Genomic DNA, 26,060 nt, shown 5'->3' with positions numbered 1-26,060 from the left:
ATAAGAGCTGGCAAAGGTTAACATGACTTTCATGATGCTTTCAAGACACCTGAGAACACCTGAGAAATATGAGGTAAAATCATGATGTCAGTGATCTTCAGGTCAGAGTTCCTGAGTTGGAATTCAGTCTGAGCTAGTTTTCTTCAGAGTTACCTGTAGTCTTGAACACACTGAACTCGGAAGTCTGAGATTTCAGATTTCAGGGTCGGGTGCATGCATGCTGACACAATCGCCAGTTGTACGGTGTTTCCTCCAACACATTGGTGCGGCTGGCTTCCTGGTTAAGCGAGCAGTTTGTCAAGAAGTAGTGTGGCTTGGCAGAGTCGTGTTTCAGAGAATGCATGGCAGGAGTTGCAGCGATGGGACAACACTGTAACTACCAATTGGATATCATGAAAAAACTCAGTTGTTCACAATTCCTGATATTTAGTCCTCGTAAAAATTCCCTGTCTTAGGTCAGTTAGGAGGGACCTACCTGAAGTTGTCCAAAAGAAACTCACGTTTTTGTGGCAAAACATTTCCCACTTGGAGTAAACGGTTTCCGTTACGAAACCTTTTGCTACAGTGCAAAACATTTTGCAACAGTGTCTGACTAGTGAATACACCGCAGGGACGTCAAACAGGTATGCACTTGGCCCTAGCCAGGACCATACCATTACCAAATTGACGATTACAACCAATAAATTGGTTCCACAATGTACAAGGCAATTTCCCTATCCTTCAATACATGGGAAAATGTGTTTGTCAATCAGAATTAATCATAACATTTCATCATTATTTTACAAACGGAACACTTTTAATAAATGTCTCTCAACTCTCATTACTGACTCCCAATCATGGCGCGCCGGCCACATATTTCTATACGCTCTTATTGGGAGAAAAAGAGAAGAGAAGATGAGAGGGGAAAGGCTTAGAATGCAATCAATAGACACAGAGTGTATGTGCTCCTCAGACTGTAAAGCCTCTCCCCTCCTCTCTTATGAATGGATTTTTTAAGAGTTCACGCTCCTCAAAGATGAATGCTGGGGCTTCACTTAGTGATTCTGGCAAACCCTCTTTGCTTCTTTCCATTATTGATGGGATGTTTTTAGAGTTTTTATAGAGATCCTCCAGACATGGGGAGTTAGGTAAGACTGGAAATCAGGCAGGTGCACTCGTGTGTGTGTGTGTGTGTGTATACTGTATGTGTGTGAGAGAGAGAGATAAAGGGTGGGAGGGAGGAAGGAAGGAAGGGAGAGTACATGGCAGCAAATAGATGCTGCACTAGTTCTGGGCGCTCTAAAAACAGAGCGAGAGAGAGAAACCTCCGTACCCAACTGAACACAGCACCCACTCTCTCTCCTCCATCTCTCTGTCTCTCCCCCTCCATCCTTCTCTCCCTCCATCTCTCTATCTCCACTGAAGTACTGTAATGAAGAATGGAGCTTCCCTTCAATTACATTTCCATTCACTCACAATGAAAAAATCTTTCAAAACGACCACATTCAGTGCACACATAGATATGGATCTATTTAAAGAAGCGGGAAGATGGTTGAATTATTGGTTAGATTCAGTTCCACTGTCCTATTAGATTGTGAGAGCTGCGTAGTGCATTCACACTAATACCACATCAACACGGCAAACACAGCAAAAGCACTAAAAAAACAGCACAAATATAAGAGGAAGAATCATTGTAAACTATTTTCCATATGTCTGCTGGTATTCTCTCTGTCTATTTGCTTTAAAGGAGAGAGTGTTATTTTCAACATTGTGGAAACAGCACGGAGAACATACATGAGCCTAAAACATAATTCCATAGAAAATGGGGGTGATTTCACCAGAACCGTCACTGTTGGATCCCTCGTTTCATCCACATTTGACGGTATCATGTGGATAATCCTAATCCATGCGGATACAGTATTGTGTTAGGGATTAAGAGGTAAGACTCTAAGTAGAGGTCTTTTTAAGATAGAATGTGAGGATATGTGGAGGATCTTTGCCACCACAGAGCTACATAAAGACGAATCAGCATCATAAGGCATTGTAATGACCACTGAGTTACATAAGACCTACTGTAGTTAGTATTATTATGCATTATAAACTGGGTGGTTTGAGCCTTGAATTCTGATTGGCTGTAAGCCGTGGTATATCAGACTTTATAAACTGGGTGGTTCGAGCCCTGAATTCTGATTGGCTGACAGCCATGGTGTATCAGACCGTATGACAAAACATTTATTTTTTACTGCTTTAATTACATTGGTAACCAGTTTATAGTAGCAATAAGGCACCTCGCGGGTTTGTGCCATATGGCCAATATACCACGGCTAAGGTCTGTGTCCAGGCACTCCGCGTTGCGTCGTGCATAAGCCAGCCCTTAGCCGTGGTATATTGGCCATATAACACACCTCCTCGGTCCTTATTGCTTAAGTATACCACAGGTATGACAAAACATTTATTTTTACAGCTTTAATTACATTGTTAACCAGTTTATAATAGCAATTAGGCACCTCGGGAGTTTGTGGAATATTTCCAATATACAGTATCATGGCTAAGGGCTGCATACAGGCACTCCGCATTGCATTGTGCATTGTGCCTTAGCCGTGGTATATTAACCATATACCACACCCTCTCTGGCCTTATTGCTTAATTATAACCACCAACGAGCTACATAGTGCTTGGTCAACATTGTAAAAAATATTTTTGTTGACATTCAGATACTACACTCCTGTAGTTCTGAAATTAAACTGGCAGTGAATGCACTGGCCCAATCACGTGTCCATATCCACTGGGCTTTATTTGCTATTTTTCACCCATTCATATTTCTAAGTATGTATGTACAGAATGTGCTGATATTCACATGGTCCAAATTCAAGAGGTGCCTTTCGAAGCAGAGAACTGTAAGAATTGGGGGAGAGGCATATTTGCTGCAGGGGGCCATATGTTACCTAAATGGGAATTCTACGTGATCACACAGAGCGAGAGAGCGAGTGTACACCGCAGCAGATAGATGCTGCACTCGTTCTGGGCGCTCTAAAAACAGAGAGAGAGAGAGACCTCCGTACCCAACTGAAAGCAGCACACACATTTCTCTCTCCTCCATTTCTCTCTATCTCCCCCTCCATTCGTCTCTTTCCCCCTCCATCCCTTTCTCTCTCCATCTCTCTATTTCCACTGCGGAGGCTAACAGCAGGGGTACTCTCTTCTGCTGTGGCGATTGGAAGCCAGTTACAAACGCTGCTATTTTGTGTGTGTGTGTGTGTGTCTATGCGCACACACGTGTGTGTTCGCTGCACTGAGCGCAGGAGCACTGCCAGGAGAGAGAGAGAGAGAGAGAGGAGTGTTTGGCTACTTCTGCTGTGTATTCTTCTTCTCCGTCTGATAGGATGAGGAAGAGGATGCAGCCGTGAACACTGACTTAACAACTGTATGAGGAGACCTGACAGGTAGACCACAGCCTCTCAGAGGGGTGTGGCCGCACCCATTGAGGGCGTGTCTGACTGGAATCTCTGGACCTTCATCGAGGCTGTCCATTTGTCAGTCTTTAAAGAAGAACGAACAAAGGCAGTGCCGAGGGGCGGCGACTATGGCGAGTTTTGGGAAACTTACGGACTACTTCAACCGTCGTAAGTCCCGCGAGGAGCTGAGGGGGGGCAGGAGCTCACGGAGGAGCGGCAGCTACTGCTGTACGGTGGCGGAGGCCAGGTAATGACACTCACCAGTGTGTGTGCATGAGTATGCATGAGTGACAGGGGTGTGTGTTTACCTTGGTGTGTTTATGTGCGTACCTTCATCTGTGACGGTATGCCATGTGTACCATATATGGGAGTGCCATATGGTTGTTGTTTTTTGCAATAAGATCCTCCTTTGAGATGAACAGACCAATCTCAACCAGAACTGTAACTGCATAACGGTATCACACGGGGTATCAGTAAATATGTTTGCATCCAACCTTTTTTTTATGCAAGTGACTGGTACCTGTTGGACAACAAACAATGACAGGCCTGATGGAAACACAACAATCGTCTCTAAACTTTGTAAATATCGAAATAACAAAATACGCTAGACGGAGATTTTATGTCGGTGAACTAGATCATGCGACAAATGGCTGTGGAAATGGTTTCCTGCGATAGTTGGTATAGAATAACCATGATGTCACTGTAAACTTGCAGTCACGCGATGCTATGCTGTGTGGTCCCCCCAGTACGGCTTGGAAAAGCATGCAAAGTTTATTAGGCTACAGATGAAATAAATTAGGATGAACTTCAGAGGCCGGTGAAAGTGCACGGTGATGACCTTGATGCTCCTTTCCAATAAATATGAAGGGTCTTAATAATGTTGGTGACATGATGATTGGTGATTGGCTGCCAATTGACAAGTAAAAATGATTTCACTCTCATCGAGAGTGCTTCTACACCTGCATTGCTTGCTGTTTGGGGTTTTAGGCTGGGTTTCTGTACAGCACTTTGAGATATCAGCTGGTGTAAGAAGGGCTTTATAAATACATTTGATTTGATTTGATCTATAATCTCATTATGTAGCCTACTCTTTGTGCTATATCTGCGAGCTGTTGGCTAGACCGCACATGCAAAGACCAGAGTGGGAACATTTGCTGTTTATCACAGATTTTTTGTGCCAAAACCATTGACAGAGTTAGAAATTAAATGGAAACACATAGAACTTCTATTTTTATTCAGTAAATATAAAAATTATACAACAGTGCTTTTTCTGTGCACTACGTTATTGAAGACAGCTTCAATTCTCAAGAAGCCCGTTTGATGGAAACAGACCGCTGCTGATAAAATGTGCATATTTTTTGTGTGAATATTAGAATATTCACTTGAAAATCTGTCAACGAATTGATTCACCATAGGTTGCCCTAAAAGGAGAGGCAAGTCAAGGATGTCCCTATCGCTCCTGAGTTAGTGACCAAATGTATATACAGTGGGGCAAAAAAGTATTTAGTCAGCCACCAATTGTGCAAGTTCTCCCACTTAAAAAGATGAGAGAGGCCTGTAATTTTCATCATAGGCACACTTCAACTATGACAGGCAAAATGAGAAAAAAAATCCAGAAAATCACATTGTAGGATTTTTAATGAATTTATTTGCAAATTATGGTGGATCTCAATACTTTGTTATATACCCTTTGTTGGCAATGACAGAGGTCAAACGTTTTCTGTAAGTCTTCACAAGGTTTTCACACACTGTTGCTGGGATTTTGGCCCATTCCTCCATGCAGATCTCCTCTAGAGCAGTGATGTTTTGGGGCTGTTGCTGGGCAACACGGACTTTCAACTCCCTCCAAAGATTTTCTATGGGGTTGAGATCTGGAGACTGGCTAGGCCACTCCAGGACCTTGAAATGCTTCTTACGAAGCCACTCCTTCGTTGCCCGGGCGGTGTGTTTGGGATCATTGTCATGCTGAAAGACCCAGCCACGTTTCATCTTCAATGCCCTTGCTGATGGAAGGAGGTTTTCACTCAAAATCTCACGATACATGGCCCCATTCATTCTTTCCTTTACACGGTTCAGTCGTCCTGGTCCCTTTGCAGAAAAACAGCCCCAAAGCATGATGTTTCCAACCCCATGCTTCACAGTAGGTATGGTATTCTTTGGATGCAACTCAGCATTCTTTGTCCTCCAAACACAAAGAGTTGAGTTTTTACCCAAAAGTTCTATTTTGGTTTCATCTGACCATATGACATTCTTCCAATCTTCTTCTGGATCATCCAAATGCTCTCTAGCAAACTCAGATGGGCCTGGACATGTACTGGCTTAAGCAGGGGGACACGTCTGGCACAGCAGGATTTGAGTCCCTGGCGGCGTAGTGTGTTACTGATGGTAGGCTTTGTTACTTTGGTCCCAGCTCTCTGCAGGTCATTCACTAGGTCCCCCCGTGTGGTTCTGGGATTTTTGCTCACCGTTCTTGTGATCATTTTGACCCCACGGGGTGAAATCTTGCGTGGAGCCCCAGATCGAGGGAGATTATCAGTGGTCTTGTATGTCTTCCATTTCTTAATAATTGCTCCCACAGTTGATTTCTTCAAACCAAGCTGCTTACCTATTGCAGATTCAGTCTTCCCAGCCTGGTGCAGGTCTACAATTTGTTTCTGGTGTCCTTTGACAGCTCTTTGGTCTTGGCCATAGTGGAGTTTGGAGTGTGACTGTTTGAGGTTGTGGACAGGTGTCTTTTATACTGATAACAAGTTCAAACAGGTGCCATTAATACAGGTAACGAGTGGAGGACAGAGGAGCCTCTTACAGAAGAAGTTACAGGTCTGTGAGAGCCAGAATTCTTGCTTGTTTGTAGGTGACCAAATACTTATTTTCCACCATAATTTGCAAATTAATTCATTAAAAATCCTACAATGTGATTTTCTGGATTTTTATTTCTCATTTTGTCTGTCATAGTTGAAGTGGTGAAAATTACAGGCCTCTCTCATCTTTTTAAGTGGGAGAACTTGCACAATTGGTGGCTGACTAAATGCTTTTTCCCCCACTGTATTTAACCTTGCAAAATGTTATATATTTCTGTTTGGTCAGGCGTCTGAAGAGACCTCTAAACAATTCAGATGAAGTCTGAGAAATGTACGTTTGTACCGTTGTCTACTCATCCAAAAACGGAGTCTGCAAGAGTAGGCCGCAGCAAACCCGCATCTTCCCCTGATCACCCCCGCCACCGGATACTGCGGCTAATGTCGGGCCCCGCGGGAACACTGACTGTGGAGCTGCTACAATCCGTGATGGGCACCCTCAAAACCAAAAAACCCAAATATTTTCAGTAAAATTGACACTCTCTCTACCAATCTCAGGTCAGAGATATTAATGGTCAAAGACGAGCTTAAAAAATCTATCTAGAGTAAACAGAATAAGCTTGACAAACACGGAGCGGACTTATCGGAGCTGGAACGCAGTGCTACAGACCACAGCCCTCGCATTAGCGAGCTAGGGGCTAACATTGGCTCATTAACAACTAGGGTGGCATACCTCAACAATGGATGTGAAGATATGGAAAGTACAATGCGGAGGAACAACAGGCGTCTTCAGGGAATACCGGAGGGAGTAGAGGGCCCAAGACCGACAGAGTTCATGGCCCAGCTGCTTCAGGAGCTGCTCGGCCCGGAGGAGAAGCTGCTGCTAGACCGGGCCCACCGCACCCTGCATAGCCGACCCCCCGTGACCATTTGTCATCACGGTGCATTTCTTTCACATCCGCCATGACATACTGAGGAGATCGGGAGAAGCATCTCCTCTCCTCTACAAGGGTAAAAGAGTCTTGATATTTGCGTACTACACCACGGCTGTGGCTAAGAAAGCGGCTGTTGTACTGCATGGTGTGGAACAAATGGTTGGTTCGCTGGTCTTGTTAGCAGGCTAGTTAGCAGGCCGGCTGGCAGACTGGTTGGATAGCGAAGCCAACTTTGATGGGTTCATTGACACTTGAATGTTGTTCTTTTTCTTTTCATTTCCAACCCATGTTGGTGAGTATACAGTTGACTCCCCACTATAACGTGATACAATGCAGATATGCACAAATATATATTATTTATTCCACTCACATTATTGCTTTTTATTTGTATCATTACTATTTTATTTCGATCTAAGCCACCATTCATGGTTCAGTCGCAGTTTTACCACTTTTATTGGTCTTAAACCTTTCTTAACCAAGGTTAGTTTTCCTTAGACTCTACTGGGGACCAATCTTTGCATGTTTGGTTTACACTGGTTAAATGGTCACAAATCCCAGGTAGCACAGAGTAAGAGTAATCATGCTTGCTCTAAACTTTTTTTGTATTTAGGGTTTTGCTTGCTTCTCAGTTGAGGAGATGCTTTGGCAAGGGAGGCTGTGAGGGAAGGGGTTTTTCCCTCTTTATTTGTATATAGTTTTTATATGTTTTTTCCCTTTGTCACTTGTCTTTGTTTTTTAAATTTGCGGTATTTGGGTCAACTAAGATATTTAGTTTACATTGTACCTTGTCCTTTACACAACTTCTCTCTCTTAAGACATGACTCAGCCTAGTGTAGCCCATCCAGCTGGAGGGAATGGTTTTAATTTTCTTACTTGGAATTGCAGGGGCATAAATAACCCAGTTAACCATAGTAAGGTGCTACACCACCTTCATCAACTGAAAGCTCACATCATCTTTCTCCAAGAAACTCATCTGAATGTATCTCAACACTCAAGTCTTAGGTGCAGATGGGTGGGTCAGGTGTTCCATTCCTCATTTCAGAGTAAGGCAAGAGGGGTGGCTATTTTCACTTCACAGATCGGTACCTTTTACAAGTTTTAATGTGATCGCAGATCCCCATGGTAGATACATAATTGTCGGTGGTCGGCTGCTCAATACGAATGTACTTGTTAATATTTACGCTCCTAATTGGGACAATGGTGATTTTTTTTCAAATCAGTTTTCTCTACAGTCCCCAATATGTCCTCTCATATGTTGATCTTAGGTTGGTTAGACCCACATTTGGATTGATCCTCCACTTAACCTACTACCTTGTCAACCTCAGCTAGAGTTGTCCAAACCTTTATGTCTGAGTTGTCAGTTTCAGACCCTTGAATTTTTTAAAAATTCATCTGGAAAAGCATACTCTTTTTTCTCATCAGTTCACCACACCACACTTGCGCAAAGACTACTTCCTTATAGATGACAGACTTCTCCAATCCATATCTTCATGTTCATATAATTCAATTGTTGTATCTGACCACGCCCCTGTTTTTTTAAACTGTTGACAACCTGAGACCGCCTTGGCGGCTAAATACTCAACTGCTCAGTAATGAGCACTTTGTCAATTTTGAATTGGATCAAATCAACTTTTTCATGAGTACAAATAGAACCCCAAACATCTCTGCGTCAACTCAGGGAAACTTTGAAAGCTTATATCAGAGGTAAAATTATTTCCTACACTGCACATGAGAACATACTGAAAAAGGATAGGCTATCTATGTTAACATGCTGTATTGCCCAATTAGATGACATTTATGCCGTTTCACCATCTCCAGATATTTATAAGGAGCGTTTAACTTTGCATGCAGAATTTGACACATTATTAATTAACAGACCAGGTTACTGAACTGCTTGTCAAGTCTAGGAGCACTTACTACGAACAAGGAGAAAAAGCCAGTAAATTATCAACTATCACCATCACACCAGATTCCTAAAATTTATACAACGTCTGGGATATCGTTAGACCCTAAGGGGATCAATGATGAGTTCAAGAGATTTTACCAGTCTTTATATACTTCTGAAAGTAAAGTGGATATGTTGGAATTGGATAATTTCTTCCACTCACTTACTGTGCCTTCTGTCAGCCGGGATTTGGTAAAAAAATTTGAGCAGCCGATCACTGTTGAAGAATTGTCTAATGCTGTCAAATCCCTTCAATCCGGGAGAAGCTCAGGACCTGACGGCTACCCGGCAGAGAACGCTTCTCTCTAAAATAGGCCCTATTCTAATTGAAATGTACATTGAAGCATTTGTAATTGGTGCTCTCCCACAGACTCTCACTCAGGCAACCATTTGTCTTATTCTTTAAAAAAAACAAAGACCCTCTTGACTGTGTATCATACCGTCCAGTTAGCCTGCTAAATGTCAACTATAACATTCTAGCCAAACTTATGGCAATGCATCTGTATTTCACCTTTATTTAACCAGGTAGGCTAGTTGAGTACAAGTTCTCATTTGCAAGGACTGTAAACAGTCCTCCCATCAATTATCTCTCTGGATCTAACAGGATTTATTAAAAATAGACACTCATTCTTCAAACTTCAACGATTATTTAATATTATATATAATCCCTCTGTTACCAATGCCTCTAAAGCCATTTTATCCCTGGATGCGGAGAAAGTGTTTGACCGGGTGGAATGGAAATACCTTTTTTACATTCTAAATAAATGTGTTTTTGGCTCTACTTGGAGAAGTCTTCTGTACTCATCCCCTCAAGTCTGTCAGGTCTAATAACACTCAATCAGATTGCTTCCCTTTGCAACGATCGACACGCCAGGGCTGCCCTTTAAGTCCCTTACGGTTTGCCCTCGCCATAGAACCACTTGCAATAGCACTTCGCTCCAACCCCCTCATCAAAGGTATAGTCAGATATGGACACGAACAACACAAACTGTCTTTATATGCTTTATATGCAAAAATGTATGTGTCAAAACATCATTGAAGATCTGGAATCAATTTAGACAAACAGGGAGTACAGGAGAGGCCTTGGCACGCACCCCCGAGGGTCAGCGTGGCGGATTTGTTGTTGCCTACCCTCACCACCTGGGGGAAGCCCAATAGGAGGTCCGACAGGAAGTCCAGGATACAGTTGCAGAGGGAGGTGTTCAGTCCCAGGGTCCTTAATTTACTGATGAGCTTGGAGGGCACTATGGTGTTGAATGCTGAGCTGTAGTCAATTAACAGCATTCTCACATAGGTGTAAAAGGGCAGTGTGGAGTGCAATCAAGGTTGCATCATCTGTGAATCTGTTGGGGTGGTATTCAAATTGGAGTTGGTCCAGAGTTCCTGGGATAATGATATTGATGTGAGCCATGATCAGCCTTTCATCGCTATAGATGTGAGTGCTACGGGCGATAGTAATTTAGAAAGGTTACCTTGGCATTTTTGGCCACAGGGACTATGGTAGGTATTACAGACTGCATCAGGGAGTGGTTGAACATGTCAATAAAGACACTTACCAGCTGGCCAGTCCATGCTCTGAGTATGCATCCTGGGAATTTGTCTGGCCTTGTGAATGTTAACCTGTTTAAAGGTTTTACTCACATCGGCTACGGCGAGTGTGATCACACAGTTGTTATGCATGGTTCAGTGTTGCTTGCCTCGAAGTGAGCATTGAAGGCATCTAGCTTATCTAGTCGGCTTGTGTCACTGGGCAGCTTGTGGCTGGGTTTACCTTTGTAATCTGTGATAGTTTGCAAGTCCTACCACATTTGAGGAGTGCCAAAGCCAGTGTAGTAGGATTTGATCTTTGTTGGGTATTGACTCTTTGCCTATTTGATTGGTCATTGGAGGGCGTATCGGGATTTGTTATAAGCGTCCCATTCCTTGAAATTGGCAGCTCTAGCATTTAGTTCAGTGCGGGTGTTGCCTGTAATCCATGGATTCTGGTGGGAATATGTACGTACAAGTCACTGTGGGGACGACATTGTCGATGCACTTATTAATGAAGCCGGTGACTGATGTGGTAAACTCAATGCCATCGGATGAATCCCATAACATATTATAATCTGTGCTAGCGAAACAGTCCTGTAGTTTAGCATCCGCTTTATCGGACCACTTCCCTATTGAGCGCGTCACTGGTACTTCCTTTTTTAATGTTTGCGTGTAAACAGGAATTAGAAGGATAGAATTATGGTCAGATTTGGCAAATGGCAGGCAAGGGAGAGATTTGTATGTCTGTGTGTGAAGTAAAGGGGATCTAGAGTTGTTTCACCTCTAGTTGTACAGGTGGCATGCTGGTAGAAAGGAGGTAAAATAGATTTCAGCTTTCCTGCATTGAAATCACCGGCCACGAGCCGCCTCTGGTTGAGGACTTTACTTGTATGGTCCTATACAGCTCGTTGAGTGCGGTCTTAGTGTAAGCGTCGGTTTGTGGTGGTAAATAGACAGCTACGAAAAATATAGATGAAAACTCTCTCGGTAAATAGTATGGTCTACATCATAAGTGTTGTGACATTGCTATCGTTAATGTGGTGACATGCTATTTATCGAATAATTGACAATGTTTATTATTACGTGATTAAATAAATCATGGAACAGTTAAATCAGTGACCTGGGGCACCACTGGAAAAGTTTGTTTAATTAATTATTGTTTCCCGAATTAAAGAATCTCTATCATACCAGTCCATAATTTCCTCATATCAATGTCATTCTGAACATCGCATAGTCCTTTAAATCTGCACAAACCCGGGTCTCACTAATCATTCCGTACCACACAAATTGAGTTGATTATTTATTTACTAACAAGCTAAATGATAACATAAGATATAAACACACACACAGTCTAGGCTATTGATTAGAACTTAATACATTGACAACAGGTTCCTAGCGGACCAACACAATATGACACGTGTTACACAAGATGGAGATTTAAAGAGAGAGAGAGAAGGAGCAAGAGAGAAAAGCAACACGTGGATACATTTGTAAACTATACTTAGTTTTAGCCCTAACACCTTGCCCCGAAATGCCGCTCTTATGGGTAAGAATTGCAATGATTGTATTTACGTGTTGAAGGTCTCCGTTGGGTATCTCTTCATGGGCCGAGTTCCGCTTCATGGGATAGGTTCGGCCGACGCCTTGTTCTTTCGTGGCCGTCTCCTTTGTTATCGTGTGTAAGTCTCTGATTTTCCACAAGATGTCACAATGTCCTTTCTCCTAGTTGTCTGTTTCCTGGCACTCGTTCTGTGAGAGTGGGCTTCTGAGGAGGCTAATCAACCGTGTCAACGCTCCCAGCGTGGGCAGGAGGGCCGAGTTGATAACCGGTGACTTTAAAAGAATAACCGGGTGGTCCTGCTTCAATTCACCTTCTTAGATACAGTACTCACCCGTAGCATTGATTGTTAAGAGGTTTCCTTTGTGTTCAACCTCGTGTTGAGTTTGCGGGGTTGGGACTAATCGTGGACCTTGGCTGCAGCACGTGGTCCTCTCGTCTAGTATGTCAATTCTTAACTCACATGTTCTATACCCTAGAGTAGAAAGGGGCGTTATCGTCTTCATGACATGCTCTCTGGGTTCCCTGGAGCGTAGATAGTTACGAGGCAAGGTATTAGGATTTATTATGAACTCTTTTAGACTAAAATCACAGTCTTATCTTCACTAAAAACTTTCTCTTTCATCTAGAGATTCTCTACACAACATAAATCACATATACATTATGAAAACTCTTCAAGTTACAATTCTTCAACAGTTTTCGTTATAACATTCCTCATTTAACTTTCAATAACATCATAAAATATACATACATTTTCATATTCCATCCATCCTGATTCCCACCCATTTGGATTATGAAATATATTGTCCCAAAGTCCATTTAGTTGATGTTCTGTAGTTTTGGGCTGTAAACCTTTCATAAGACACACAGACATTCCAGTCTCTCACATTATAGACCAGAAAGGAGTTAGTCTCCTGCCTTATAATTTATGATGGGCGTGAGGTCATAAAACCCCTCCCACCTCCATATCTCTGTCGATCTGTGATCCACTGTAACCTGATCATCACAGGCCAGGCATGACATAAGGTATTCTAACTCAGGAGAGCAGAACCTCAAGACTTCCTTAATATTAGAGATTGCGCAACTGCTGTTGTTAACAAAGAGACACACACTACCCCTCGAGTTTACCCAACGCTGCCGTTCTGTCCTACCGGTGTATAGAAAAAACAGCTAGATTTATATTTTCCATGTCCTTGTTCAGCCACGACTCGGAGAAACATTGTCAGGACCCGGTTAGGAACTCGGGTCTCCAGTGTGAGAAACAGTCACTTAGCAAACTGAGCCACTAATAGTTGGCAGAACCCAGAAGATGAGGCAGACACAGCAGTACTTGAGATGGTTTTTTAATAAAGTAAAAAGGAAAGTTCTTCAGGCAGATATATAAATCCACAATGTCAAAAGTAATTCCAAGAGAACAAAGGTAATCCTCCAAGTCAAAAGGTAAATCCACAGGGTGGTAGGTACAGCAGAAAAAGGCTTCAAAAGATCATCAAAAATAAATCAACGAGAACAAAAACAGAGTACCACAAGAGAGTCCAACTGGAGCAACAAAAGTTCACAGCATCGCTGGGGCTGGGTGCTAACATTCAAACACAGAGCAAAGAACTGAGGAAAACTAAAGGTTTAAATACAATCAAGGGAAAAAGAGGCACAGGTGCAAATAATAACTGGGAACAAGGGAAAACAAAAGGGTCAAAAAGCACAATGGGGGCATCTAGTGACCAAAACCGGAACAACCCTGGCCAAATCCTGACAAACAACGGATATTACAGTTCTTCAGATCACGTTGATAGGATAGTCTCGAACGGAGCTTGTCCAGTTTATTCTCCAGCGATTGCACATTCGCCAATAGAACTGAGGGCAGTTTATATTTTTTTATTGCTATTATCAATTAAACCTACAGGAGACAAGTTAAGGCAAAAAAAATCATGTTTGTTTTTAAGTGAGATTATAAGAACAAGTATTATTAATAAGAACAAAAGAAATAAGAACACCTACAGTGCATTTGGAAAGTATTCAGCCCCCTTTGAATATTTCCACATTTTGTTATGTTACAGCCTTACTCTAAAACAAATTAAATAGTATTTTCCCTCATCAATCTACTCACGATACCCCATAATGACAAAGCAAAACCAGGATTTTTGAATTTTTTGCAAATTTATAGAACAACAACTGAAATATCACATGTACATAACTGTTCATGCCCTTTACTCAGTACTTTGTTGAAGTATCTTTGGAACCGATTACAGCCTCGAGTCTTCGAGCTTGGCACACCTGTATTTGTGGAGTTTCTCCCAGATCCTCTCAAGCTCTGTTAGGTTGAATGGGGAGCGTTGCTGAACAGCTATTTTCAGGTCTCTCCAGAGATGTTAGATCGGGTTCAAGTCCAGGCTCTGGCTGTGCCACTAAAGGACATTCAGACACTTGTCCTGAAGCCATTCCTGCGCTGTTTAGGGTCATTGTCCTGTTGGAAGGTGAACCTTCGCTCCAGTCTGACGTCCTGAGCACTCTGGAGCAGGTTTTCATCAAGGACCTCTCTGTACTTTTCTCTGTTCCTCTGTCCCTCAAGCCTGACTAGTCTCCCAGTACCTGCCACTGAATAACATCCCCACAGCATGATGCTGCCGCCACCATGCTTCACCGTAGGGATGGTGCCAAGTTTCCTCCAGACATGACGCTTGGCATTCAGGCCAAAGAGTTCAATCTTGGTTTCATCAGACCAGGCAATCTTGTTTCTCATGGTCAGAGAGTCCTTCAGGTGTATTGGGCAAACTCCAAGCGGGCTGTCATGGTAGAGTGACCTGATTGGTGGAGTGCTTCAGAGATGGTTGTCCTTCTGGAAGGTTCTCCCATTTCTACAGAGGAACTCTGGAGCTCTGTCAGAGTGACCATCGGGTTCTTGTTGACCTCCCTGACCAAGGCCCTTCTCCCTCGATTGCTCAGTTTAGCCAGGTGGCCAGCTCCAGGAAGAGTGTTGGTGGTTCCAAACTTCTTCCATTTAAGAATGATGGAGGCCACTGTGTTCTTGGGGACCATCAATGCTGCAGAAATGTTTAGGTACCCTTCCCCAGATCTTTGCCTCGACAAAATCCTGTCTCGGAGCTCTAAATACTATTATGTGTAGTTTTGAGTTTAAACCAGCCTTTATTGTACAATCAAAGTGTTAGCTACAAAAAAATTCCTTCAACCTCATGGCTTGGTTTTTGCTCTGACATGCACTGTCAACTGTGGGACCTTATATAGACAGGTGTGTGCCTTTCCAAATCATGTCCATTAAATTAAATGTACCACAGTTGAACTCCAATCAATATATAGAAACATCTCAAGGATGATCAATGCACCTGAGCTCAAATTCGAGTCTCAATACTTACAGTATGTAAATACGTTTTTTTTGTAATACATTTGCTAATATTTCTACAAACTTGTTTTTGCTTTGTCATTATGAGATATTGTGTGTAGATTTATGAGGATTTAAAAACAAATCTAATTTAGAATAAGGCTGTAATGTAACAAAATGTGGAAAAGGTCAAGGGGTCTGAATACTTTCTAAAGGAACTGTACATACATTCTCAGATGAATTACTTCTATTAAATACGCTTCACCTGCAAAATCGTCTGGATGTGTGCATTCACACTATCCATAACCATTTATATAATATCACCATAGAAAGGGAATTAGCTTAATAACAGTAACATGGACATACTATTATGTGTAGTTTTGAGTTTAAACCAGCCTTTATTGTACAATCAAAGTGTTAGCTACAAAAAAATCCTAACCAATAAGCCTGTTATGCTCATTAGACTACATATCTTCATAGATTGAAGTCTTAACAAGGATGTGTTCATGAGCTTTCAACAGTGTGTGTGTGTGTGTGTGTGTGTGTGTGTGTGTGTGTGTGTGTGTGTGTGTGTGTGTGTGTGTGTGTGTGTGTGTGTGTGTGTGTGTGTGTGTGTGCACGTTCATGCGTTTGGTTGGGTTGGTTCATTTTAACCACTCTTTTTACACTCATAGATTGAATTAAGATAATGGACACTTCAGCACATGATGGGAGGAAACTGTTCAGGGATTTTCCATCTATCACGACATCCAATCATGTGTAGAATCAAGCCAGAGTAGTTGTTATCATGGTAAGCACTGGTCTGCCTGCCCTACTGCATCACATTACACACAGCCAGTCACAAGACATGACTCATTTTGCAATCCTCTCTCGCGCTCACTCTCCTGATTTGATCACATAGAATTCCCATTTAACGTAAGGCCCCCTGCCACAAAGATGCCCCCTCCCCCAATCCCATAATTTTGCCTGTACTCTTAGCACTCTATCTCTGTGGAATTTGATGTAAGTTTCAGCACATTCTGTACATACACACTGTACTTATAAATACAGTGCCTTTGGAAAGTATTCAGACCCCTTGACCTTTACCACATGTTGTTTCTAAAATGGATAAAATAAATGTTTTTCCACATCCGCCACATATCCTCACATTCTATCTTTGAAAGACCTACTTAGACCTACCCCTTAATCCCGAACACCATCAATCAATCAATGACATTTATTTATACATATTTTTTATGGCAGCAGTTGTCACCATGTGCTTATACAGAAACCCAGCCTAAAACCCCAAAGAGACAGCAATGCAGATGTAGATGCACAGTGACTAGGAAAAACAGCCATGAAAGGCATGCGGCTAGGAAGAAACCTAGAGAGGAACCAGGCTCCGAGTGGTGGCCAGTCCTTTTCTAGCTGTGTCGGATGGAGATTATAAGAGTACATGGCCATTACATTAAAGGGATACTTCAGGATGTTGGCAATGATGCCTTTTATGTACTTCCCCAGAGTCAAATGAACTCATGGATACCATTAATATATAATATATCCCATTTAGCAGACGCTTTTGTCCAAAGCGACTTACAAGTCGGCTGGGGCCACTACTTTTACTGGGTGTCGAACCCACGACGCTTGGCATTGCAAGCGCCAACCGACTTGAGCCACACAGGAGCCACACAGGACCCATTTGTATGTCGCTGTGTCCAGTATGAAGGAAGTTAGAGGTAGTTTTGTGAGCCAATGCTAACTAGCATTAGTGCAATGACTGGAAGACTATGGGTATCAAACCGCATGCTAGCAGTTACCCATAGACATTCAGTCATTGCGCAAAGGCTAGTTAGCAATTGTGCTAGCGTTAGTTCGCAACTTCCTTCAAACTGCACACAGACACATAAAAATGGTATCAACGAGTTCATCTGACTCTGGGGTGGTAGATAAAGAGCTTCATTGCCAAAATCCTGAAATATACCTTTAAGGCCAGATTGTTCTTCAAGATGTTCAAAACTTCATAGACCCCCAGCAGGGTCAAATAATAATCACAATGGTTAGGGAAGGGGGATCCCTAGTCAGTTGCACAGCTGAATGCGTTCAATTGAAATGTGTCGTCCGCATTTAATCCAACTCCGCTGAATCAGAAAGGTGCGGGGGCCTCAATCAATGTCCACATCATCAGTGCTCAGGAAGCAGTTGTTGGAGGTGAACTGCCTTTCTCAAGGGCAGAACGGGAGATTTTTCCACTTTGCCTGCTCAGGGATTTGAGGCAGTAACCTTTCAGTTAATGGCCTCATTTGCTCTCAACCACGAGGCTACCTGCCAGTGTAACAGGTCAGCACCTCAGGAGTAAATGTCAGTTGGCTTTTCATAGCCGAGCTTTCAAAGGTCGAGAGAGAGAGTGTTAAAACAGCAGGTCCGGGACAGGGTAGCACGTCCGGTGAACAGGTGTTGGTTCCATAGCCGCAGGCAGAACAGCAGAAACATGATCAGCAGCACGGCCAGGTGGACTGGGGACAGGGACAGCCAGGAGTCATCAGGCCAGGTCGTCTTGAGACATGGTCCTAGGGCTTAGGCCCTCTGGGAGGAGAGCAAGAGAGAGGAGAATTATAGGGAGCATACCTAAGATCACACAGGACCCCAGATAAGACAGGAGAATTACACCAGATATAACAGACTGACCCTAACACCCTGGCACATAGACTATTTCAGCATAGATACTGGGGACTGAGACTGGGGGGTCGGGGGACACTGTGGCCACGTCCAAAGTCACCCCCGGACAGGGCCAACCAGGCAGGATATAACCCCCATCCACTTTGCCAAGCACAGCTCCCACACCACCAAAGGGATATCACTAGACCACTAACTTACTATCCTGAGACAAGGCTGAGTATAGGCCATGACACTCTACTGTATCAGGATGGGTTGGGATAATCCACATGATACTGTGAAATGATGGATGAAACGTACGAGAGTGAGACGAGGGCTCCAGCAGTGACGTTTATGGTGAAATCACCCCCATTTTCTGTGAAATGATGTTATAGGTATCTTCTCTGTGCTGTTGGAAATAAAACTCTCTCTTTTCAAGCAAATAGGCAGAGGGAATACCAGGGGACGTCTTGGAAAGAGTCTGCAATGATTCTTCCTCTTATATTTGTGCCACAGGAGCTGTGAGTTGTTTTTTTAGTGCTTTTGCTGTGTTTGCCGTGTTGATGTGATATTAGTGTGAATGCACTACGCAGCTCTCACAATCTAATAGGACAGTGGAACTGGATCTAACCAATAATTCAACCATCTTCCCTCTTCATAGATCCATATCTATGTGTGCATTGAATGTGGTCTGTTGAAAGAGTTTTCCATTGTGAGTGAATGGAAATGTAATTGAAGGGAAGCTCCAATCTTCATTATAGTACAGAATGTACAGAACATACGTCGGATTGTCAGCACTTCTCAACTCTTGATGAAATTGATTCATCACGCCGCCTTTAAAAATAGCTTTACTCGTGTTGGGGCCAAGAGCATGGCACTAGCACCAGTCACAGCCAGCCCTTGACACATGCTAATGTTAAATTAGCATAATGATACTTGAATCGTTGACAAACAGTTACATAAAGTTCCTGGGCTGTTACATTTGCATAATTCCCATGATGACCAAATCCTTACGCTTAGCCCCTTTACAGTACAGTAAATAAAAAGCTTAACCATGCTATAGTGCCTGCCAGCGAGGCCATGGGTGCATCCCAAACGGCAGCCTACTGTATTTTCCCTTTGTAGTGCAGTCCATAGGGCTCTGGTCAAAAGTAGTGCACTGTATAGGGAATACGGGAGCCATTCGGACGCACGCGCCACACAACGTGGGGAGATGCTTGGCCTGGTCATTATTTGCTGGGAACAAATTACAGTTCTATTAGGGAGCTCTCAAATTGATTTGGAGCATTGGGCGGACTTGATCTGAGTGAGCAAGGCTGCCGTGGAAGAGCCAGTGGATTAGGAGATTCATGTGAGAATGTTGTTTGAAGCCAAGCAGGCAGGAAGACATGCAGATCCCTCCCATCTGCCTCAGCTTTTCTCTCAGCTCAGAGGAGTCCTTGTGTATGTGTGCCCTTACAAGAACAAACAAAAACACGGGAAATTGGCAGTAGTGTTAATCTCTTCACATGTGAAAAGGTGGTGTTTACATGTTGCAGTAGCAATGCCTTTCTGTAAAAAGGTTATTGGGCCATCAACTCCATTATTATTGTAGACCTCCATGGTGTTGCACTGATATACATGTATACTTAGCGCTACCACTAGGGGGAGACATTCAGTATTACTGCTGCAAATACGCGCTTCTGTTCTTCGTACGTTGGTCTGTGACCGTTGGAAGAAGCCCAGTGAAAGGAACAGAAAAGCTAACTCTCCATGTCTCATTTTTTTTAAATCCTGTTTTCATGTATGTACGCATGGTCTTTAAAATCTACAAATAACTAAACTTGTTGACTAAACTTGTTAACTAAACTTGTTGACTTTTCTGGTCATTTTGATATATAAAAGCAAGTGAAAAGCAAGTGAGATTTTCCCATTAACATGAATGTAGCAAAGCTAAGTTCAGTGCATTCGGAAAGTATTCAGACCCCTTGACTTTTTCCACATTTTGTTACATTACAACCTTATTCTAAAATTGATTAAATAGTTTCACCCCTCATCAATCTGCACACAATACCCCATAATGACAAAGCAAAAACTGCTTTTGTAAGGACCCCAAAAAACGAAGGCAGTGGGAGAACCTATTCAACTAAGTAAGTAAATACATTTCTAAAATGTAAAAATATATATATATTATTAGCTAGCTGGCTACAGCACGCCACTTTGTCGACTAACTGACCTGGCCAAGATAAAGCAAAGCAGTGCGACAAAAACAAGAACAGAGTTACTGTCACGACTTCCGCCGAAGTCGGCTCCTCTCCTTGTTCGGGCGGCGTTCGGCAGTCGACGTCACCGGCGCTCCATTTTTCATTGGTCCATTTGTTTTGTCTTGTTCCCTGCACACCTGGTTTTCATTCTGTTTGTTCACTCTAGCCTGAATAAAGTGTGCGCCTGTTCACAGCACTGTGCTCTCCTGCACCTGACTTTGCCACCAGTACACACACCCTTGACAGTTACACATAAGATAAATAAACACACAGTCAGTAACACAATAGAAAAATCTGTATACAGTGTGTGCAAATTAAGTAAGGAGGTAAGGCAATAAATAGGCCATAGTGGCAAATTGATTACAATTTAGCAATTTACACTGGAGTGATATATGTGCAGATGAGGATGTGCAAGTGGAAATACTGGTGTGCAAAAGAGCAGAAAAACAAATATGGGGATGAGGTAGGTAGTTGGTTGGATGGGCTATTTACAGATAGGGTATGTACAGCTGCAGCGATCGGTAAGCTGCTCAACTAAGATGTCTAATCTTTACATAGCAGTTGGGTTATTTGTACATCTTGAAGTGATAAAGTGTTGATTCTTTGACGTAAAGTGTTTAAACTTTTAATTGTTAAACTCTGTTTTATTCTATTGTCACTTTTTCTTAGTATATCAACTATGTGAATCCATTTTTGCAGCTTATCATATGGCATGCATCGCCAATACAGCCATAGACCTACAGTATGATGGCATTACTGGCCTTACGGGCATTTGTCATCTGAAGCAGAGACTAGCTAAACCCACACATTGTTTACATGTTGAGCTATACAGTGAGTATATGAAACATTAGGAACACCTTCCTAAGATTGAGTTGAACTCCCATTTTACCCTCAGAACAGCCTCAATTCGTCATGTCATGGACTCTACAAGGTGTTGAAAGCGTTCCACAGGGATGCTGGCCCATATTGACTCCAGTGCTTCCCACAATTTTGTCAGGTTGTCTGGATGTCCTTTGGGTGGTGTACCATTCTTGATACACACAGGAAACTGTTGAGCGTGAAATACCCAGCAGTGTTGCAGTTCTTGACACAAACCGGTGTGCCTGGCAGCTGCTACCATACCCCGTTCAAAGGCACTTCCATTTTTTGTCTTGCACATTCACCCTCTAAATGGCACATATACACAATCCATGTCTCAATTGTCTCAAGGCTTAAAAATCCTTCTTTAACCTGTCTCCTCCCCTTCATCTACACTGATTGAATTTGGATTTAACAAGTGACATCAATAAGGGATTTTAGCTTTCACCTGGATTCTCTAGGTCAGTCTATGTCATGGAAAGAACATGTTTTGTATACTCAGTGTATGTTCTCAATTAAAAATGAAACCAGTAGACAATGTACAGTATATGAGGCAAACCATATACCATATTTTGTACATGTCTTTTAACCCTTGTAATTTAGGTACAGTATGAAAAGAAGGAGATGACAATTAGGCTACAGGAGATGAGTATCACAGGTAACATTTACAAGGTTCATTTTATTTTATTCATTTTAGCAATGTTGCTTGCAAAATGTATTGCAGTTGTTCCCATAGATAAACAGTATCACTGACCCTAGATAAACTAGTGACTGGGCTAACACAGCTAACCTTGTAGGTCAATAATATTCCGTTTGTATTAAACTGAACAAAAATCTAAATGCAAAATGCAAAAATTCCAGTTCATATAAGAAAATCAGTCAATGTAAATAAATTCATTAGGCTTTAATCTATGGATTTCACATGACTGGGAATACAGATATGCATCTGTCGGTCACAGATACCTTAAATAAAAAGGTAGGGGTGTGGATCAGAAAACCAGTCAGTATCTGGTGTGACCACCATTTGCCTCATGCAGCATGACACATTTCCATCGTATAGCTTTGATCAGGCTGTTGACTGTGGCTTGTGGAATGTTGTCCCACTCCTCTTCAATGGCTGTGCAAAGTTGCTGGATATTTTCAGGAACTGGAACACGCTGTTGTACACGTCAATCCAGAGCATCCCGAACATGCTCAATGGGCGACATGTCTGGTGAATTTGCAAGCCATGGATGAATTGGGACATTTTCAACTTCCAGGAATTGTGTACAGATCCTTGCGACATGGGGCCGTGCATTGTCATGCTGAAACATGAGGTGATGGCGGAGGATGAGTGGCACGACAATGGCCCTCAGGATCTCGTCATGGTATCTGTGCAATCAAATTGCCATTAATAAAATGCAATTGTGTTTGTTGTCTGTAGCTTATGCCTGCCCAAACCATAACCCCACCGCCACCATGGGGCACTCTGTTCACAACATTGACATCAGCAAACCTGTTGCCCACACAGCGCCATACACGTGGTCTGTGGTTGTTAGGCCGGTTGGACATACTGCCAAATTCTCTGAAACAAATCAAATCAAATGTATTTATATAGCCCTTCTTACATCAGCTGATATCTCAAAGTGCTGTACAGAAACCCAGCCTAAAACCCGGAACAGCAAGCAATGCCGGTGTAGAAGCACGGTGGCTAGGAAAAACTCCCTAGAAAGGCCAAAACCTAGGAAGAAACCTAGAGAGGAACCAGGCTATGAGGGGTGGCCAGTCCTCTTCTGGCTGTGCCGGGTGGAGATTATAACAGAACATGGCCAAGATGTTCAAATGTTCATAAATGACCAGCATGGTCAAATAATAATCAATGATGGAGATGAGAGAAATGAACATGGCAACAACTCTGTTGGGCATTCCTGCAGTCAGCATGCCAATTGCACTTTTCCTCAACATGTGTTCTGTGACAAAACTGCATATTTTAGAGTGGCCTTTTATTGTCCCCAGCACAAGGTGCACCTGTGTAATGATCATGCTGTTTAATCAGCTTCTTGATATGCCACACCTGTCAGGTGGATGGATTATTTTGGCAAAAGAGAAATGCTCACTAACAGGGATGGAGCTCTGCCCAAGCAAGGCATTTGATTGGTTTGACGTGTTTCGCGAGGTATCACTGTTTTTACACTGTGTTCCGACCCCTCTTTAGCAGATTTTTGCCATGGAACTTCCCCAGGCTTCCCGTTTTAGGGAACCTGGTTCACGACAAGGCTAGCGAGGCGATAGTACAGATTTCTCTCTCTGATCCTCCCGCTGTGTGTGTGTGTGTTTGTGTGTGTGCGCGTCCGTGCGTGCGTGTAGAGGGAGACAGAGAAAATGTTAAATGGGAGAGACAGACAGAGCAGAGTCCAGTCTCTTGTCAGACATTTCAGCACCATGGACAGAGCAAGAGCGCAAAACCCTCTGAAACACATTGTCATTCACTCCAATTGAAAAAGATCCCATATCAATTATTATTGCAAAATAATTGTACAATATTCCCCCAAACAGCCAGAAGTCAAACTTAATTTGTAGCTTCTAATAATTTAGGTAGGAATTGAGATCATCTTTACCTGATCCGAGACCTGTTCTTACAGGAACATATGATTTTTGTCTCCAGCAAGAAAAGGAATAACAGACTTTTTGAGGCTATGTCAAAACCAGTAGGGCTTATATAGCTGCCAATCATGCCATCTATTGAATAAACCTAGAAGTAGATACAGTAGAGCCATGTGAAATCTGATCATGTAAGTTGCATGTGTCAAACTCATTCCATGGAGGGCCGAGTGTATGGGTTTTTGTTCTTCCCTTGTACTTGAGTGATGAATTAAGGTCACTAATTAGTAAAGAACTCCCTTCACCTGGTTGTCTAGACCTGCAGACACTCCATGGAATGGGTTTGACACCCCTGATGCCCTGATATAAGTAGTGTACTAGTATAGGGGCTGTTCAGAACTCTTCATTCCCCTCCTCACAGTGAAATGTCCTCTCCCAGGACTGTAGCGTATAACCATGTTACAGTAATGAGTGTAACAGCTGAACTAATCCCCAGCACTGTTTTCTCAGACACAGGAACAGGTTTTTGTCAGGAAGCAGAAATTCTCCTTTCATCCTGATTTTTTTTTGAGTCGCTTAGCAACAGGTTTGCAGGATGAGTGAAGCTCAGTTCAGCAGCAAGGGGACGGGGGGAGTTCAGCCATGTATGTTATCATGACAGGGTGTTGGAGAGGGGAGGGGTGTGTGTGTGTGTTTGTGTGTGTGTGTGTGTGTGTGTATGAATGTATGTGTTCATATTTCAACAATGGAGGCTGGTGGGAGGAGCTATAGGATGATGGGCTTATTGTACTGGCTGGAATGGAATTAATGGAACGGAGTCAAACGTGGTTTCCATATGTTTTGATTACCATTCAATTCATTCCATTCCAGCCATTACAATTAGCCCATCCTCTTATAGCTCCTCCCACCAGCCTGCTTACATTACGTCTTAAGCCAAGCATTGACAGAGATTAAGAGGTGTGTGTGTGTCTGTGTCTTTGTCTGCATGTGTGTGTGGCAAGTAGTTCTGCTTTGAGCAAAAGCTTTATCATGTAAAGTCAGCTATGGGTGCTAACAAAACAAAACTTCATAACAGCAGACTGATTGTGTGTGGGTGGGAGAGATCTGGAAGTGTGTGTGTGTGTGTTGTGTTCATGGAAGTCTATAAGTATAGTATGGCTATTAATGGGAGTAGGTAATGTAGATGTCATCTCTAACCACTGGCCAAGGGTCAGATATATATACACATATATATATATATCTATACACAAACTCAGCAAAAAAAGAAACACCCCTTTTTCAGAACCCTGTCTTTCAAAGATAATTTGTAAAAATCTAAATAACTTCACAGATCTTTATTGTAAAGGGTTTAAACAAACTGTTTCCCATGCTTGTTCAATGAACCATAAACAATTAATGCACATGCACCTGTGGAACGGTCGTGAAGAGACTAACAGCTTACAGACGGTAGGCAATTAAGGTCACAGTTATGACAACTTAGGACACTAAAGAGGCCGTTCTACTGACTCTGAAAAACACCAAAAGAAAGATGCCCAGGGCCCCTGCTCATCTGCGTAAACGTGCCTTAGGCATGCTGCAAGGAGGCATGAGGACTGCAGATGTGGCCAGGGCAATAAATTGCAATCTCCGTACTGTGAGACGCCTAAGAGAACGCTACAGGGAGACAGGACAGACAGCTGATCGTCCTCACAGTGGCATACCACGTATAACAACACCTACACAGGATCGGTACATCCGAACATCACACCTGCGGTACAGGTACAGGATGGCAACAACAATCAACAACAATCCCTCCACAACAAACAACAATCCCTCTATCAGTGCTCACACTGTCCGCAATAGGCTGAGAGAGGCTGGACTGAGGGCTTGTAAGCCTGTTGTAAGACAGTTCCTCACCAGACATCACCAGCAACAATGTCGCCGATGGGCACAAACCCACCGTCGCTGGAGTGCTCTTCTCTGACGAGTCACGGTTTTGTCTCAACAGGGATGATGGTCGGATTCACATTTATTGTCAAAGGAATGAGCGTTGAGCTTATTGTCATTGCAGGCAATCTCAACGCTGTGCGTTACAGGGAAGACATCCTCCTCCCTTATGTGGTACCCTTCCTGCAGGCTCATTCTGACATGACTCTCCAGCATGACAATACCACCAGCCATACTGCTCGTTCTGTGCGCTCCTACAAGACAGGAATGTCAGTGTCCTGCCAT

General features: G+C 42.9%; 1 protein-coding gene across 1 annotated transcript in view; it reads left to right on the top strand.

The window, feature by feature from the left end:
• The first annotated feature begins 3,320 nt into the window (after nt 1-3,320).
• The window catches only part of ankfn1b (ankyrin repeat and fibronectin type III domain containing 1b), an 84,473-nt gene continuing 61,733 nt past the window's right edge, over nt 3,321-26,060 (top strand). The window contains exon 1 of the mRNA XM_064993555.1: nt 3,321-3,681. Coding sequence (XP_064849627.1) covers nt 3,563-3,681 — 119 coding nt within the window. The 5' untranslated portion in view covers nt 3,321-3,562. The remainder of the gene's footprint in view (nt 3,682-26,060) is intronic.

Source organism: Oncorhynchus masou, chromosome 18 (genome assembly GCF_036934945.1).
Source record: "Oncorhynchus masou masou isolate Uvic2021 chromosome 18, UVic_Omas_1.1, whole genome shotgun sequence".
Classification (NCBI taxonomy): domain Eukaryota; kingdom Metazoa; phylum Chordata; class Actinopteri; order Salmoniformes; family Salmonidae; genus Oncorhynchus; species Oncorhynchus masou.
Note: the sequence above shows the minus strand (reverse complement) of the source record. Positions and strands in the feature narration are given on the sequence as shown.